Source organism: Populus trichocarpa, chromosome 1 (genome assembly GCF_000002775.5).
Source record: "Populus trichocarpa isolate Nisqually-1 chromosome 1, P.trichocarpa_v4.1, whole genome shotgun sequence".
In the NCBI taxonomy this organism is placed as follows: Eukaryota; Viridiplantae; Streptophyta; class Magnoliopsida; order Malpighiales; family Salicaceae; genus Populus; species Populus trichocarpa.
This window is the reverse complement of record NC_037285.2, coordinates 20,464,840-20,484,413: the sequence shown is the minus strand read 5'-3', so window position 1 is coordinate 20,484,413 and position 19,574 is coordinate 20,464,840. Positions and strand designations below refer to the sequence as shown.

General features: G+C 37.7%; 1 protein-coding gene across 15 annotated transcripts in view; it reads right to left on the bottom strand.

Annotated features, from left to right (window-relative positions):
* Nucleotides 1–19,574, bottom strand: part of LOC112323555 (glycine-rich cell wall structural protein 2) — a 224,948-nt gene that overhangs the window by 24,260 nt on the left and 181,114 nt on the right. For 4 of the 15 annotated variants that reach the window (XM_052452149.1, XM_052452153.1, XM_024582137.2 and 1 more), the window contains one exon: nt 13,032–13,573. The exons of 6 other annotated variants lie outside the window; for them this stretch is intronic. In XM_052452149.1, coding sequence (XP_052308109.1) covers nt 13,197–13,573 — 377 coding nt within the window. In that variant the 3' untranslated portion in view covers nt 13,032–13,196. Of the gene's footprint in view, nt 1–13,031; nt 13,574–13,669; nt 14,248–19,574 lie in introns of those variants that run through there. 5 more of the 15 variants (XM_052452193.1, XM_052452171.1, XM_052452170.1 and 2 more) reach the window with 2 other exon arrangements.

Below are 19,574 nucleotides of genomic sequence, written 5' to 3'. Positions count from 1 at the left end.
GATGGAGATTATATGGATTGTGGTTATTGTAAAGATTGCAGGTTTGAAAACTGTGGGTAGTCTCCAATATAGGGGAGGTGCTGCCGAATTTTTATTAATGATTGAATTCCTAATGATATTAGGTTGTATATATGATGTTGATGGAGATTATATGGATTGTGGTTATTGCAAATATTGCAGGTTTGAAAACTGTGGGTAATCTCTAGTATAACACTACCAGAAAATTGATAAATACAAACGGAAATACCGAGGGAATATTTTCGTCGGTAAATTTTCGAGGGATTTTACCGACGGAAATATTCCCTCGGTATATACCGACGGAATTACCGTGGGAAAAAATTTAAAACAAAGCAAAAAAAAAAGATGACGTTTCATTTTTACCGACAGAATTACCGACGGAAAATTCCGTCGGTAAATTCCTTCGGTCATTCCGTCGGTAAACTGTGAACATTGTTCATCATGTCAATTACAGAGGGAATCACCGACGGAAAATTCCGTCGGTATTTTTCAGAGAGTGTTATTTGGCGGTTTTCTGAAAAAATTCAATTAATTTAAAATTTTCATTTAAATATTACAGACGGAATCACCGACGGATTGAAAAACCATCGGTAATTGTTGGCGGTTTCTGAAAAAATTTTACGAAATTGAAAATTTAAATTAAATATTACCGATGGAATTACCGACGGAATAATTAAAAAATATTAATATTCAATTATCCGTCGGTAAATCCGTCGGTAACGAGCCCCAATAAAAAGCCTGAATCCCCTTATTTCACAAGAGACAGACTCATTTCTTCTCCTTATTATTCTTTTTCTTGTTGTACTTCTACTTCTTCTTCTTCTTCTTCTTCTTCTTCTTCACTATATGTAAAAAACATCAATATATATTTCTTTCTCTTCTTTTCTCTCCTCATCTCCTTCTCTTTTCCTCCATGCTTGGGTATGTCTTCTTCTTCTTTCTTCTTTTATCCTCTTAGTTTTTTTTTTAATTAATATGCTTAACGAAATTTTTTTTCTCTCCTTATCTTCACTTGCAACTACATTAAGGTAAGATTTTTCTTTTTTCTTCTTCTTTCATGATTTTTTTCACTATATTTGTTTTTTATTTTATTTTTAATTGTTTTTTTTCTTAATAATTGTATAAATGTTGTTGTGAGATTTTTTTTTCATATGAGATCAATTTTTAGTTGATTTATTTATAGGATTTTTAAATTTTTAGCAATTGCAACTTTATTTTTTTCATATGAATTTTTTTAGTTGAATTTATTTTTTCGTTTTATTTATTTGTTGCAAATTTGTTTGGGTTGATTTTCTTATTCTTTTTTCCAAGCATTTTGAGTATATATTATACAGTGTTAATTTATGCTAATTTAATTATTTTATAATTTTATAAAATGAATTTTTTTAAAATGTTTTTAAATAATTACCGACGGAATTACCGACGGAAATTCCATCGGTAATTCCGTCGGTAAATCCGTTGGTAATAAAAAATATTCTTACCGAGGGATATACCGACAAAATGAAACGGATAATTTTTTTTTTTTACCAACGGATTTACCGACGGAAAAAAAATTACCGACGAAAGATTCACCAACGGAGCATTTCCGTCGGAAAATTAATTACCGACGGAATATGTGTCTTACACCGACGGAAAAATTCCGTCGGTAAAACTGTTAAATCTTGTAGTGTAAAGGAGGTGCTGCTGAATTTTTTAAAAAATAATTAAAGTTAATTTATGTAATAATTCATATACATTTGTGTAGATGCGTCGAATGAAATCTACAACACGTCGTCAGCAGACGGTTGCACATAGTTCTTCCAGCAGCGAGGAGGACATCTCCTTAGGTGCTGATCACGGCGATTTGGCATCTGCGCCACCGTGTGATGCTTCCTCTTCTACCGCGGTTTCACAGCGCAGAAGCGGCGTGCCTTCACAGCGAGGTCAATTCACCCGCAAGTACCAGGCACAATGGAAGGATGACCTCTCAATGTAAGTTTGTTTAGGTTTTAGTTTTTTTTTAATACTTATAAGATAATTTATGAACAAATAATTAATTTTTTATTATTTAATTTAAGGTTCACAAACATTGAGGCTGCCAGGACAATTACAATGGCGATGAAATCGTCAATGGAGATTCCATTGTTTCAATGGAGTCAGGTCTCCAGACATCCTGAGTGGAGACCTAATATCGATGCCTGGTTTCGGCGATTTCAGGTAGGTGTTAATTTTTAATTTCCAGTTTATTTTTAATAAATAATTTTTTTAATTTTATATCTTGTACTATTTTTATTTTCAATGAATTATTTATATATACAGAATAAATTTGAGTGGGATAGCACGGACAACAATGTTGTCAGGAGAGTATGGGAGAATCACGCGGCAACTAGGTAACATCGAAAATAATATTTATTTTTGATTTATAATTTTATGTTCTAAATTCTAATTAGTTACTATGGATGTAGGTTGCGTGATTTTTGGTATGACACTCAAAAAAAGGCGAAAAGATATGCGAGGGACAACGGTCTTGAAGGCTGGAATGAGGTGGCAGTTTGGCGGGAATTTAAACCGCCATTCATCTCGGGAGATATATGGGCGGCATATATTGAGCACGTGACGTCTGAGCGGTTCTCACGACGCTCACAATCTGGAGCCGTCAACCGAAACCGGGAAATTCATGGTTCGGTGACCACGCACACCGGCGGCTCCGTCCCGTTCAGAGCACATGCGAAGCGGATGGTAAGATTATTTTAAATGAAATATATCGTTAATTAATTTGTTGTTGCTTATAAATATATTTCACTTGCAATCTTTTTTTTCCTTACAGGCTACGTCTCTTGGACGTGAGCCGAGTCCAATGGAGCTATTTCTAGAGACGCACGTGCAGAGTCAAGACCGCCAAAAGGGGGTGCAGCAGTACGTGGACAACCGTGCTCAGCATTTTGTGGTATGTTCGATCAATCAAATTATTTTGTAAGTTATTATTTTCTTGAATTGAATATGATGATTTTTTTTTTAAAAAAATCAGGAGACCTATAATAGCCGGTTGAGAGAGAGATATGGGGACGATCCTTTGACCCAACCAAATTTCGATCCGGATTTGTGGATGGAGGTCGGATCGTCTGGTGGACCCGATAAAAATCAGGTCTACGGGCTCTCCAACACGACGGCCGAAAAATTACGGTCGGCCCGTAGTGTCTCAACCGTTGGGAGCTCTCCATCAGTATCAAGCACCCAGTCAGAGGAGTTTTTAGCCTTGAAACAACAATATGAAAGCCTCTCGACGGATTATGCTCAGCTCCATCAAATGGTCACGGAGATTAGATCAAAGATGGGTGATGATCCATGTGCTCCTTTTTTTTTGCCGCACGGTCCCAGCAATAACCAGCCTCCTCCTCCTCCTCCTCCAGCTCCGCCGCTATTTTAATTAGTTTAATTTTTTTTAAAAGCATTAAATTTGTAATGAATATTTCGATGAATATTATTTAACATTAATTTTACATTTTTAATGTCTAATGAAAATTTATTTGGTTATAAGTTTTTAACTGTTAATTAATAATTTTTTTAAAATATTTTAAATTTATACCGACGGATTTACAGAGAGAATTTGTCCGTCGGTATTTTAGTATCGTTTACAATATTTACGGCCGTGCCCCAATCACCGACGGATATTCCGTCGGAATACCGTGTTTGCTACCGATGGATATTCCGTCGGTAATTACCATTGAATGTTACCGATGGCTATTCCGTCGGTAATTATCGTTGAATTTTACAGACGGAAATATTCCGTCGGTAACTTGGTGGCGGGAATTTTATTTTGGCGCGCTTATCCGTCTGTAATTCCGTCGGCAGTTCCGTCGGTATTGGTTTTTTTTATTACCGACAGAAATGGCGACGGAATTATAATTACCGACGCTCATGACGCCGACGGACTAAATCTGTCGGAGATACCATCGGTAAAATTATTACCGACAATTTGTGTTCCTTATACCGACGGAATTAATCCGTCGGTAAAACTGTATAATGGCGTAGTGGTTTTGCAGTTAACAGAGTTTGTCAGTTTATGCATGCTCCTACAGATTCTCATTGGGGTGCTGTTAAACGCATTCTGCGTTATCTACGGGGTATGGCTATTTATGGCTTACATATCACTCGCAGTTCCTCATTTGATCTACATGGCTTTACAGATACAGATTGGGCAGGTAGTATTAATGATCAAAAATCCACAGGTGGTTATCTTGTCTTCTTTGGTCAGACTCTGATATCATGGAAATCAAGCAAGCAACGCACCGTTGCTCGCCCCTCCATCGAGGCTGAGTATAAAGTCTTGGCAAATGGCACTGCTGAGGTTATCTGGCTTTATTATATATTGAGTGATCTGCAGATTCGCTCTGCTTTTGCTCCTACTATTTGGTGTGATAATCTCGGCGCTACTTATTTATCTGCAAATTCTATCTTTCATGCTCGTACTAAACACATTCGTTACACCATTAAATAGTTTTACCGACGGATTAATTCCGTCGGTGTAAGGCATGACATCCGTCGGTAAAATTATTACCGACGGAATCCATCTGTCGGGATACTAATCATCGGTAATTCCCCATTCTGTCGCTAATTATGTCGGAAATAAAAAAACCAACTACCGAAGGTCTTACAGACGGTGACGCGTGGCAATAAAAAATTCCTGCGAGAACATTACCGACGAAATACATCCATCTACATTTTCAACAGTAATCACCGACAGACTATCCGTCGGTGATGGTGGCATGGCAGTAAATGTTTCAGAACTCTGTCAAATACTGACGGAAATATGCCATCGGTAATAATAATGGTAAACACCAACGGAATATGTTCGTCGGTAATTATGGCATGGGTGGTAATTGTTTGGCAACTCTTAGTAAAATACCGACGGCCGGGATCCGTCGGTAAAGCCGTCGGTATGTATTTAAAATATATATAAAAAATAACTTATTAATAGTAAAAAAGCTTAATAAACAAATAAATTTGTATTAAACATTAAAAATATAAAAATAATGTTAAATAATATTCATCCAAATATTCATTACAAATTTAAGGTGTTTAAAAAACAAAATTAAACTAGGATAGCGGCGAAGCTAGAGGAGGAGGAGGAGGAGGAGGAGGCTGGTTGTTTCCGGGACCGTACGGCCAAAAAGGAGCTGCACATGTATCATCACCCATCCTTGATCTAATCTCCATGACCATTTGACGGAGCTGATCATAATTCGTCGAGAGTTGTTCATATTGTTGTTTCAAAGCCATGAACTCCTTAGACTAGGTGCTCAATACTAATGGAGAGCTCCCATTGGTTGAGACACTACGTGCAGACCGCAAGTTTTTAGCCATAGTGTTGGAGAGCCCGTAGACCTGATTTTTTTCGGGTCCACCAAACGATCCCACCTCCATCCACAAATCCGAATCAAAATTCGGATGGGTCGAAGGATCGTCCCCATATCTCTCCCTCAACCGGCTATTATAGGTCTCCTGAAAATTTTTTAAAAAATCATCATATTCAATTCAAGAAAATAATAACTTACTAAATAAAATGATTGAACGAACATACCACGAAGTGCTGAGCACGGTTGTCCACGAATTGTTGCACCCCCTTTTGGCGGTCTTGACTCCGCACATGCGTCTCCACAAACAGCTCCATTGGACTCGGCTCACGTCCAAGAGACGCAGCCTGTTAGGAAAAAATAGATTGCAAGTTAAATATATTTATAAGCAACGACAAATTAATAAACGATATATTTCATTAAAATTAATCTTACCATCCGCTTTCCATGTGCGCTGAACGGGACGGAGTCGCCGGTGTGCGTGGTCACCGAACCATGAATTTTCAATCATTTAAAAAAATTCGACAGCACCTCCACTATATTAGAGACTACCCACAGTTTTCATACCTACAAATATTGATAATTACACAAATATTGCAAAATCAACTCTATACAACCTAACATTTATATATTTTCAACTAACATCAATACAAATTCATAAATAACAATTAAAATTAATCAAAATAATAAACAACATAACAAACAATAATATCCTAAAATTAAGATAAACTAATTAAATTTAATTCTATATTTCAATTAACATTTAAAACATAAATTCAACAATAACAATTATGGCAATACAAACAATAATATCATAAAATTAATAAATAAAATGAAAAAAACTAAAGAACACTACACAAGACATCCTAAACACAAAACAAACAATACACAAAACTAAAAAACACTACATCAATTCAAAATAAATTTAGGAATAAAAAATGCTTACCTTAATAGTGTGTTGATTTGAAAATTTAATCTACAAACAATACACAAAACAAAGAACACCAAAAAAATAATCATAATTAAAATAAAAAAATACAAAGATAAAGAAAGAAGAATACATACCTTTTAATGTGTTTAAAACTACCACAAAAACAATAAAACCTCTTCCAAAAACTAAATACAAACGGAGAGGAAAAGAGAAATAGAAATGAAGAGTCGAGAGAAAAAATAAACCAAATGGGGGGAGGGGGGTTTTATATAGCAATTTTTCCGACGGTATTACTGACGGAACATTTATTATTGTCAGTGGCATTAAATTCCATCGGTAATTAATTGATATTCGCACCAAAAATTTCAAAAATCCCACCAGACTTTTCGATCCGTCGGTAAACGTGACGTCGGCAACTTCGTCGATAAACGTGCAGACTGACCAGGCCTCTGACAGGCGTGCGCTTCGGGATGTATGCCAACCGTCAGTGAATTTGTCGGTGTACCCGTCGGTGATTGTGGCACGGACCATAAATTTTTTTCAACTCTCGGTAAAATACCGACGGGTTCCAGTCCGTCGGTTATTGTGGCACAATTCCATAATTGTTTTTCAACTCTCGGTATAATATCGACAGGTACCATTTCGTCAGTATTGCTGTCGGTGATTGTGGCACAATTTCGTAAATGTTTTTCAACTCTCGATAAAATACCGATGGGTACCATTCCGTCGCTGTACCCGTCGGTGAAACTGTCAATATTTCTACAACAGCTCCATGTATTTTTGTTTATCCTCCTGCACAAAATCTTGAATTGCAAACTTACAGCACACACAACACAATAACAAGAGCTGGCAATTAAAGAAGAATAAATATTTCATTTTCCAAAATATTACATTATAAAAATAAGGCTTTACAACATGTTTAGTCAGAATTTTCATCTTCGTCCTTAATTGAATTGTTATCATCAGCTTCATCGCACTCTTCAATATGGTTATCATCTTCTTCATCAACATTCTCTAGTCCACTAGTAGAGCTCAAAACAACATTCAACTCTTCTACGACAACATCAACAAGACTATCGTTGAAAACACAAAAATCTAAATTTTCTTTTAAGTCAATCGAAGGAGCAACTCGGTATGGTTCAACCAACTCACTAGCTTGAAAGACTTCATCTATCACACTTGTGTCTTCGTTCTCATCATGAACAACCTCGACACGACCCCTGGGTTTTGTTTTTAAAACGGATAACCAATCAACTCTTGATCGATCCTTTCTAAAGGAAGGGGTATATGTGTAATAAACTTGTTGGCATTGCTTTGCGAAAACAAAGACATCGTTTACGTTGCGATGTCTAGCTTTTGAGTTGATTTCAACGAGACCATAGTGAGGATCTACTCTGATTCCTCTGTCAGTTGTGTCATACCAATAGCATTTGAATAAAAACACTTTATTCTACTCGCTATGATATTGCAGTTCGATGACCTCTTCCAATTTACCGTAGTAGTCAACTTCAAACTCACTAGAAGTCGATCCCTTAATACAAACACCGCTGTTGTATGTCTTTCTTGCATGCCCGTATTCTTCAGTATGAAAGACATATCCATTGACAAAATACCCATTATATCACTTGACTTTTCTTTCAGGGCTTAGGCCTAGTAAAGACAGTGAAATAACAGCACTACCTCCCATTTGATAAACCTTGTATATTAAATACAACAATAATCAATAAACGAATATTATGTAATATTGACGTACAGTTAATTACATTGCAAGATATAATGAGTTTGTGATAGGACTTACATGTGTTCTAAACCATGTGGCAAATTGTTCATCTTGTAATTGAAAGATCTGGGATTTGGTCAGCTGTGAGTTATTGGACAGTAAGTATCGTCGATGTTGCCTGCAAGGTTGTTCCAAATTATATTTGTTTATGGTATCACAAAACATAAATAGTACACTCTTGACAAAGTTTAAGTCGAATATTTACTTACTTAATAAAAGGTGTCAGCTCATCACAGTTAAATAGGACATAATTGTGTGCTTTGAACTCTATTTCAGACAAATATCTTCCACTCACGACATTTTTAGGTGTGGGTCGTCCAGGATTGGAGAATATTGACAAGTTCCCACTTGAAGGCACTTCACCACCATCATCATGTCGTGGAACACGGTTGATCCTCATTCTCAAATGAGGTTCGAAATAGTATGAGATAAATGTTGAGATCTCCTCAACAATATAGGCCTCACATATTGACGCCTCAACATGCGCCTTGTTCTTAACCTTTTTTTTAAGATTGAACAAGTACCCGCATATATATATATACATACATATATATAATCAAAATTTATCAATTAAAAAAAATAAAATAAAAATTAATTATGAATTACATAGCAACTGTAATATCTAACCTCTCAAATGGATACATCCATCTGTACTGGACCGGTCCTCCAACTTTTACCTCAAATGGTAAATGTACGGGTAGATGCTCCATTGAGTCAAAAAATGATGGAGGGAATATCATCTCAAGTTTGCATATTGTCTCAACGATATTCGTTTCAAGCCTGTGAATGTGATCAACATTCAATTTGCTGGAGCATATATCTCTAAAGAAATGACCGATCTCCGTTAGTGCATCCCATATCCCATTTGGCAACAAATCATGAAAAGCTAATGGGATGAGTGTTTGCATAAACACATGGCAGTCATGACTCTTCATTCCATATAATCTGCATTCCTTCGTATTAACCAGCCTTGATATGTTCGAGGCATCTCCATCGGGGGAAACGCAGACTCTTAAGCCATTTGTAGACTAGTAGTTGTGCGTTTTTCTCTAACATGAAGTTTGCTCTTGGTTTTGCGACCCGTGACCCATCACAAACCAACTCCATATTTTTACGGTTACAGAACAGTGTTACATCCAATCTAGCCTTGATGTTGTCCTTTGTCTTCCCCTTCACATCCATGACGGTGTTGAAAATGTTCTCAAACATGTTCTTTTCAATGTGCATGACGTCAAGGTTATGGCGGAGAAGATTGGTCTTCCAATAAGGAAGCTCCTAAAAGATACTTTGCTTCATCTAGTTATGGGTCAAACCAAAACCAAGAAACTTCTACTTACTTGATTAGAGACCAAACACAATGTCACCGTACTCTGATACAACATCAAGCAATTCTTCACAGGAAAGACGCGGGGGTGCAACATCCTTTTCAACTCTGCCAACAAAGAAATCATTTCTATTCTTTCTGTACCTGTGATTCGGTGGCAAGAAACGACGGTGACAGTAAAAAAAAAAAACTTTACCCCCGTTTGTTAGCGTGAATGCCTTGTTGTTCTCTATACAGTATGAACATGCTAGCTTTCCATGCGTGCTCCAACCATAAACCATTCCATAAGCTGGGAAATCATTGATAGTCCACATCAAAGCCGCTCTCATAACAAAATTCTGTTTCCTCGACATGTCATAAGTCAAAACTCCAGAGGACCACAACTGCGTCAACTCATCAATCAACAGATGAAGACAAACATCTCTATTCCGCCCCGGACTGCTCGGACCTAGTATTACCATAGATAAAAACATGAACTTCGGCCTCATCCCCGGTGGCAAGTTATAAACCGTCAGGATGACCGGCCAACAAGAATAAGGAGCATCAAATGACCCGAATGGGTTGAATCCATCTGTACACAACCCAAGACACACGTTCCTTGATTCAGCTGAAAAGTGAGGATGCACACTGTTAAAGTGTTTCCAGGCTTCACCGTTAGAAGGATGCACCATCACTCCATCAACCGCATGATGTGATTGGTGCCATGTCATGTGCTCAGCAGTCCTTGGTGACATGAATAACCTCTACAGTCTAGGTGTGATTGGGAAGGATCTAAGTTTTTTATATGCCACGAGAGTCTTCCCTCTACCAATTCTGGGTTTGTAACGGGAATGTCCACATGTCATGCACTCGGTCAACTTAGCATTTTCAAGGTAGTATAACATGCAAAAGTTAGGGCGCATGTCAATTTTCTGGTATCCTAAACCAAGGGGTTTCATCATAGATTGGTGCCATGTCATGTGCTCAGCAGTCCTTGGTGACATGAATAACCTCTGCAGTCTAGGTGTGATTGGGAAGGATCTAAGTTTTTTATATGCCACAAGAGTCTTCCCTCTACCAGTTCTGGGTTTGTAACGGGAATGTCCACATGTCATGCACTCGGTCAACTTAGCATTTTCAAGGTAGTATAACATGCAGAAGTTAGGAGACCAATCTTGTCCTTCAGCTTGTGCCTAAATTTTTGCCTTCAAAATGATTTTATCTGACTTGACATCCTTCATAAAAGTTGTATTCCTAGATGTGTAGATGATTTTGGGCTTTTGAATTGCATGATTTTGATATATGAAGCTTAAAATATGCTCATTTGAATCTATAGTGTGAAAGTAGAAAATCCTGTTGCAAGTAGAATTTCAGCTCGATTTTGTAGGTTTGATTAAAGATCCAAATGAATTAGGATTTCTGTTCATGATATCATCCTGGAAAGCTTGATATGTATATTTTAACTTTGATTCAGGCAACATTTATATCCTGAAATTATAATTAAGTGAAAAACCTGTCATAAGAAACAAGATCTAAAACATAAAATACAAAAATTCTTATCTTTTAGCAATTAATTCACAAAAGTCTTTTAGGCATGTCAAACTTATAAAAGTAACTTCCAATAAGCTCAAATAAATTCAAAATACATTAAAAAACATAGTGTAAAAGAATAAAAGCATATATATATAAATTATTTTTTTTGGCACTTGTCACTTTTGTATTACAAACACAAATTGGAAAAACCAGAAGCTGATTGATCAAAATAAGCATCCATGTCTATACCGATACAGTAAAGAATACGTTTATAATGAAAATGAAGTGGTCATAAATTGTCAGAAGCAGTATTGGGTGCTTCAATTCGACACACGATAGACAATTTGAAGCAAATATGATAACTAAAATGAGATACAAATACAGATAGAGCATGAATACACCTATAAATGAACTTTGAAAAGGTAACAAAAGCTTCTTAGGAGCTTAGCCTAGAAATTCACCTCCAGAATTTGCACGTATTTGTAAATCTTGCAGCCAAATCTTCCAAAACAATCCCTTCAAATGCGGCGAAAAATGCTAGCACATGGCTTACGAAGAGTTTCTTTGAAGTAGACAGTGCTTCCATTGCTGCATGTTCTCGAAGAGATCAACCTCCTCAACTGTAATAACAACAACAAAATTAATTAAACAAATCGAGGATAAAATGTAAACAAGAAAAATATATAAAAAATCAACGACTTCCCAAGAACAAACGGGATGTAGGGAATTGAAAATCCAACAAACAGAGATATCAAGAGAACATTCATCAGTAATATATTCATGATATGTTTTACTCTCCTAGGTCAGAATCTTTTGAGTGTAGAACAAATGATGAAAAAATGTTATAAGTAGATTTTTTATAAAGAACAAAGTGAGATTTATAATAAGAAAACAAGTCGCAGAATAGCTGTTAAAATGAGTTCTAATAATATTTTTTCTTTAAACATGAAATCACTCCACAATACTACTATGAGAACTGAACATGTTGAGGAATCTCATCTTTGGCCTACACTCAAAAGACTAGAACACACAAAACATTTCGCAGGTAATTCCGTTGGTTTTCTCAAATTTTCTGGTAGTGGTTGAGGTTGACTACCATTTTGTACGAGACAGAGTTGCGAAGAAAGAAATTCAGATTCGCTTTATCTCCTCTCACGATCAACTTGCCAATGTTGTTATTAAGCCACTTCCTACTGCTCCATTTATTACTTTTCGATTCAAGCTTCAAGTCAATCATCCACTTTCAGCTTGAAAGGGCATGTTATAGAATGTACCTAACAGCCTTTTAACTTAATTTGAGCTTTACCTGCTCTAGCTGGGTCACAAGCAGGAATTATAGCCCTCAAAATGTTGTTAGCATTAGCCTCAGATTTTGGGTCTCGCATTCTCTCTTCACTTCTAACTCTAAGAACCCTTATCAATATCAAGAATTGTTAATGAAGGTGCCATGAGAGCTTCGGAGATAATAAAGATAAGCATCTCCTTTTCCATGCATGCACAGATCATCACTTCCTTAATTTGATGCCATACTTTAATTATAAGTCTATGTAAGAGTGCAATAAGTGCATTTAACTTTTTTGGTTACTGGGGATCTGCTATTCTGAATTATCTTTACTAATTACTAGATCAGTAGTTGTGCTCTCTGTTTTTCTCCCATAATTTTCATAGCAAATTAATGCCAATATATAGCTTTCTTGAAATTATATCTTTTCAGAATATTTGTTGAGCGGACCCCTACTGGTGTGTGGTCCTTTGGATATAAAATTCACTTAGCGGCTTCTAAAGGCCTTTTGGCCGCCATTGGTGAGGGATCAAAAACTCTGCGTGACATTTTGGTAGAGAGAGGTAATTAAGTAGTTTTCAATACCGAAAATGACTGAACTCCACTTACCTTTTGGTCGGACTTTTACATAGGTATTCTTTTTGGCAGTCGTAAGTTATTTTCACTTGTGACTTGGTTCTTCTACTGCATGCAAAGTCAACAGTACTGCAAGTCTTGGGTTGTGGGAGAATTTTTCAATTTTCAAAAGTTCAAGCTCATTTCCTTTAATTTTATTTGAAGTTCTTTTTTGTGATGAAATCCTGTTTTTATGGAAATGATATGTTCACTTTTTATTAAGGTTCGCGGAGAGATTATCTATAAAATATACTTTTAGAGTAAAATTTACTCTAAAAAGTGACTTCATTAAGAGCACATTTGTAATTGCTCGTCAACATAATATATGCATGCATGTGAGCTTTCGCAATTTTATTTCAGAATACAAAAGAAAAGGTAACCTCTGTGTTCATGGCAAGCTTTTAATTACCTTTCCCTCCTCCATATCCCTCCCCATAACCAGACCCGCTGCCATAACCTGAGCCAGAGCCGGAGCCGGATCCTCCACCCCCACCACCACCTCCTCCTCCTCCTCCTCCACTTCCTTTTCCACCCTTGCCACCGCCACTCCCGCTTCCACTTCCACTTCCACTTCCATAGCCTGACCCACTTCCAGATCCAGAGCCCTGACCGCCGCCGCCACCACCTCCACTGCCGCCACCACCACCACCACCTTCACCACCACCTATCCCACTACCAGAACCATAGCCTGAGCCGCTACCAGACCCATAGCCAGAACCTGACCCATTGCCTCCACCAATGCCACCACCTCCACCTCCGCCACTGCCTCCGCCTCCACCTCCTCCACGACCACCAGCACCGTATCCTTCACCGCTCCCGGATCCAGACCCAGAACCATAACCTGACCCAAGTCCTGATCCAGAACCACCACCACCACCTCCTCCCTGCCCTCCACCTCCACCTCCACTGACTGCCTGCAGTGTCCTAGCAGCAAGGGTGAGGTCTACAATAAGCAAGACCAGGAAAGCAGTCCCTAACACTCTTGGACTTGCCATTTCCAGATTATACTCTCACGGCTCAATGTATCTGTATGTTTATGCGTGTCACTCGCTATATGAGAAACCAGTATGTTTTGTTGACTGGAAATGCTTGAAGTGGTAACCCTATATATAGGCATTTGAAAGGTAACAAGACAAGGTTTTTGAAGAGTGAGGCATTAATTGTAAAGGTAATTACGAGACACGGTTTTTGAAATGTTTCTTAAATTCCCAGTACCACTTGGTGATCTTGAATATTATAGAAAGGAACGTGTGCTTTGGGTTTCTCTTTTAGTGGAGGGCGTCGGTGGTGGGGTGGTGGTACTGTGGAGGACTGTCTGTTTCTGTCTATATGCAATACAATACAAGCTTTATCCCCACCTTTTCTTTTTTGACTTTGAAGTATCTTATAATATTTGACTTCGGCAATGGAACTAATAGCATGCATTTCCCACTCTTTATCATTCTGTTCATATTTGAATTTTGAACTCCATTTTTGAGCACACGTATTAATTTTCCATGTACTGGTAGCTGTCCTGCGGTGATTTATGCTAACGATTGTCTCCTTAAGCATAAGTTTATCCGCTAACGGTAGTGATTTATGCACACAGATATCTGTCTACTCTGCGTGTATGCTAACAATGGGCCAAGCTTGCACAACAAACTGGGTTGTAATTCAGTCAATATTTCTTATTTCTGTTACACTTGGAATTAAATTTATTTTCCCACAATATTTCCATCATTGAATATAAATAGATCTGTGCTTAAAAACCGTGTTCGAATGTCTGACTTATATTTTAAAACCTTGGAGCCTGTTCTGGTGTATGAAAGCACACCATCCTTGCATCACTGCTAGCAGAATGTTAGGCCATCTGCGTGGTTGATATACTGAACAGTCTTCTACTGCTGCACAGATTGAATTTCAGTTCCACATGCACAGATCATCACTTCCTTCAATGGCGTGCTTTAATACGTCTATGTAAGAGTTCAAGAACATTTAACTTTTTTGGTTATCGGGGATCTGCTATTCTGAATTATCTTTACTAATTAATAGAGTGGTTGTGCCTTGAAACATATCCTCTTTTTTTTCTTCCACATTGTTTCTTGAACAAAACGTGTTAATAGCAAATGCCAATAGTTTTCTACTTTGGTGCGCTTGTTGATGATGGACGGAATGTTTTTTCAATATTTAAACTCACAACACTAATTTTCCCGACCTGCTCACAACAAAAATCATCCTTCAAAAAAACTTTTGAACTCTCGTCGGTAGTTTGTGGTATATCAGTAATAATTTTACTGATATATTTATTGACAAACTAAGTGTGCAATAATTAAATAAATTATCAGCTTCATTCCATCAAGATTTGCATAAATAAATATAAAATATCACCGTATTATGAATGTGTTAGAAGAGGAAATATTGTATTATTAATGTATTGACTTATCGTGTGTAGTATGCTATACCGTAACATATGTACTATTCTAATTATATAAATAACAGATGTGGCTATTTTATTATGTTAAGCTTCTCTTGTTTCAACTTGGTATCAAAGCCAATTTTTCTTAATAGATTTATTCTTCAAACGGCAGCCCCTCTACTGCTTCTCTGCAACAAAATCGTCCATCAGCTAATTATTGTCTATTGCTACTCCTCCATCAGCTAATTATTCTTCAAACGGCAGCCCCTCTAATTATTTCTATTGCTACTGCTTCAGCAACGATACTGCCCTTCTCCGCTTGATCCATCAGCAACGATACTGCTTCTCTGCAACGCTGACTTTCTGCCTCACGATCAGCGTGTTAATTACTTGCTTCATTGTCCTACTGTTTCTGTTGGTAATTACTGCGTTGTACTACTATTTATTAGCCTCACGATCTGCGTTCTTTTGCTGTTTCTTTGCTACTTCTCTAGAGTCAGCTTCTGTTTTTTTTTTTCTACTCATTTTCTGCAATATGGATCCTTCGGTTTTTGTTGCATCTGGCACCACTAGCAACCCTTCTTCTCCCAACACCAGTGTCAGTGCTTCTTCTCCCAACATCAATACAGTCATGCTTCCCTCTGCTGCGACAACAACTATTATTCTCCTTTTAAATACACAGCAGGTCATCAACCTTGAACTCACCAATTTCAATTATCTATTTTGGCGTATGCAGATGAAGCCATATCTGATTGGCCAAGGGGTGTTCTTGTTTGTCAATGGATCGCATTCCTGCCCTTCTCCGCTTGATCTGTCCAATCACTCTATTGCAGCCTCTGCCAATATTAGTTCTGGTCCTTCCCAAGCGTTTCTCACATGGAAACAACAAGATTAACTCATACTCAGTGCTCTACTCTCATCCCTCTCCATTGATGTTCTTCACCTTGTGGTGGACTGCCCAACTTTGGCAAGTGTTTGGAGCACCCAAGAACGTGCCCTTGCCTCTCAATCCAACTTTAGGATTATGCAATTACATGGCTCTCTCCAGGATCTTCGTCAAGGTGATGATACTGTCACTCTCTACCTGCAGAAAGCTAAGGGTTTATTTGACAAACTAGCTGTAGCAGGCAAACCTATCTCTCTCACTGACTTCAATCTCTATGTTTTTCAGGGCCTTCGCGATGAATTTGGAGATTTGGTTACTAGTCTGTCGACCAAAGCTGAGCCTCTTATGTACTCTAAGCTCCATAGTCACTTGTCTACATATGGATTTTTACATGGGAGTTCTCTTTAATCCATTCCAGCTATTGCACCGTTGCTGCCTACACCCTCACACCCTCCCTCTGCATATGCTGCACAACGTGCCTTCACTGGATTTAATGGTAGTGGCTCCTCTTCTCATCAGGGCAAAGGAAGAAGATGAGGCTAGAAAGGTAACTCTCGCAGCAATTATAACAAGTACCTTGGCCAGCCTTACCGTGGAAATAATGGGTGCTCCTCTTGGCAGAACACCAGGAGCTACAACAACAGCAGAAACAAGGAGGGCAACACAAGTGGTCTCGGCAGATTAGATGCCAACTTGCAGCAACATCGAACACTCTGCACAACAATGCTCTCAGCTTGTGCATCATGGGAATCAAGCCTCGGCCAACCTCTCCTTTAGTAATGCTTCAGCAGTAAATCCTGTCACTTGGTTCCCCGATACAGGTGCGAATCAACATGTTACTCCAGACATTGCCGGTATGACACATGCAGACCCTTATCTTGGTAATGATCAATTGTATGTTGGTGATGGTAAGGCACTTATTATATCTAATACAACTCATAAAATTATGCATACTCCGAAACGAACCTTTATTGTGTCTAATATTATACATGTTCCAAAAATTAAGAAAAGACTCTTATCTGTTCAACAATTTTGTCGAGAAAATTGTGTCTTTTTGAGTTTCACTCTTCTTTTTTCTTTGTCAGGGATCTTGTCAGAACCCATTTTTGGGTTATTCCCCAATTCACATTTTTTTTCTCTATTAAAAAAATAAAAAAAAATAAAAAATATTATCAAAAAAATATAACAGTGAAAAGAGGATGTTATAGCGCCCTAAAAATGATTAAAAATTGGCTGAGGAGGTTCAAAATTACAAAGATTAGAATTTGACAGTATTTTATTGAATGATGAGAGCCTTGTTGATAAAGAAAATTCAATTTGAAGAAGAAAAGTCCAAAATTAGATGTTTATGGACTCAATTAAATTTTATTGAAGGTTTTATTGAATTTATGAAGGATTTGATTACAAGAAAATTTGATTTTGAAGTCAACTTAGGCTTTAATTGGAAGAAATTAAAGCTTTGGGGTCAAATTATAATTTTTGAGAGTTAATTTGGTCAAAATAGGGGCTTAATTGCATAAATATTGAAGTTTGATGGCCAATTAGGGACTTAATTGAAGAAATTTGAAACCAAGGACCAAACTGGAAAAGGCGCATAAATAGAGTGGCTGTAATTAAACCGAATCAGGGGCCAAATTGAAGAAATTAGAAGTTTATTGCTCAATTGAGAGTCAAATTACATAAATTCAAGACCAAGGACCAAAGTGAAAAAGGCAGCCAACCTCAGGGCCGCTGTTTGCTTTTGGCAGGGATGCAATTGCATTGATTTTTAAATCAAAATTGCAATTGAGGACTTGATTGAACAAATCACAAATTGAGGACTGATTTATACTCTGACATGTTTTTTTGCCGCCTTTTCCTTTTAAATGAAATGGCATGTTTTGTAAAAAAAGGGCGTCGTTTCATGCATTGTTCGTAAAAAAAAAAGTCCCAAAACGGTGTCGTTTTGAACAGCACTGCAGACTTTCTTCTTCCCCTGGACGTGCAGAGAAACAAGGGAAGGAAGCTGCGTTCCCTTGTATTTTCACTGCCTTTCTTCCTCCTTTTAGTTCAAAAAGACGCCGACCAAGGACCCCTACTTGCCCAAAACTTTCCACGTGTTGGAGGGGCGGCAGCATAGTGGCCACCCCGTCCTCTTTCTCCCCTGTTTTTGCCTATAAAAAGAGGGGAAGTACAAGAGAAAAGAGGCAGAAAAAAAAGAGGGATAGAGAGGAGAGAACCGAGAGAGAAAAAAGAAAAAAAAGAACAAGAAGAGAAGAAAAAACAGAAAAAAATAGGGGAAGAAACGGTGAGAACCATCATCGCCGGCACCTCCACCGTCGCCAGCAGCTGCGTCCTGCCACCTCCACTGCCACCAGCAGCACCGTGAGCCACCGCAGGTCAACCTTCTTCCCTCTCCTCCTCCACCTCCTTCTTCTTCTTCTTCTTCTTCTGCGTCTTCTTCTCCACTGTTCACCTGCAACGTGAACAGTGGAGAAGCCCACTGTTTAATGGGCTGGCAATGCCGACCCAATTAAAAAAAAAATATTTCCTTTGTCGAAAAATAGTAATTGTTTTTCGTGTTTTTTTTACTAAATTTTGTTTAGTATTTGGTTGGTATTTTTATACCAAAAAAAATACAAATCCGGTATTCAAATTCCCGGTATTCGTCAAAACTTCCAAAATACAAAAAAAATGTTTTTGTGCATACGACCAAGTGTCTCAAAGCTAAAAATCATATTGTGTTTTTCATACACCAAAAAACAATGTTTTAACATGCATTTTGACTTTAATTACCAGTTTATTAAAGTCAAGAGAACATTGGCTAAAATTTCAAAAACAACAAAAATTTTATTTTGTTTGTCTTTTAGTATCCGAGGTACGACATTACACGTAATACGTATTCAGGATATTAAATTCTTTTTTTCGAATGCTAGAACGGTTAAGTTTTAACCCCATTAAGATAAGAATCTCCTTATTGAGGAGGGCTTTTCTTGACCCTTTAAACGGACCAACAATTAGAAAACGCAACCAAAACCTGATATTTTATCAGACAAGAAAACAATGCAGTTTACCTTAGGTAGGGCATAGTTGGGGTGCTAATACCTTCCCTTTACGCAACCAGTCTCCGTACCCCATCTTTGAGACCAGTTAGGGTTCCTAGTGACCAGAATACTAGGTGGCGACTCTCAATCCATATTTTACTGATAAGAGACAAGAATTCCTTGTCTCTCTATATTTGCCAGATAGACCTTTACAATTTTTCCTTGAGAGTGGTGGACGATCGTCATGACGCCACACACGTGCGACAGATCTCATAACCAAGACAGTTCTTCTTTCCAGTCAGAGTAAAGATGGCCTCTATATCCTTATCGATTTCTCTGCCATGTGTCTTCCCCAGGCTTTTCTGTCCAACTCTATCGATGTTTGGCATCATCGCCTCGATCATCCCAGCTCTCGTGTTCTAAGTCTCTTAGCGTCAAATAAAAAGGTTGTCTGTACTTCTCGTCCTTTAAATTT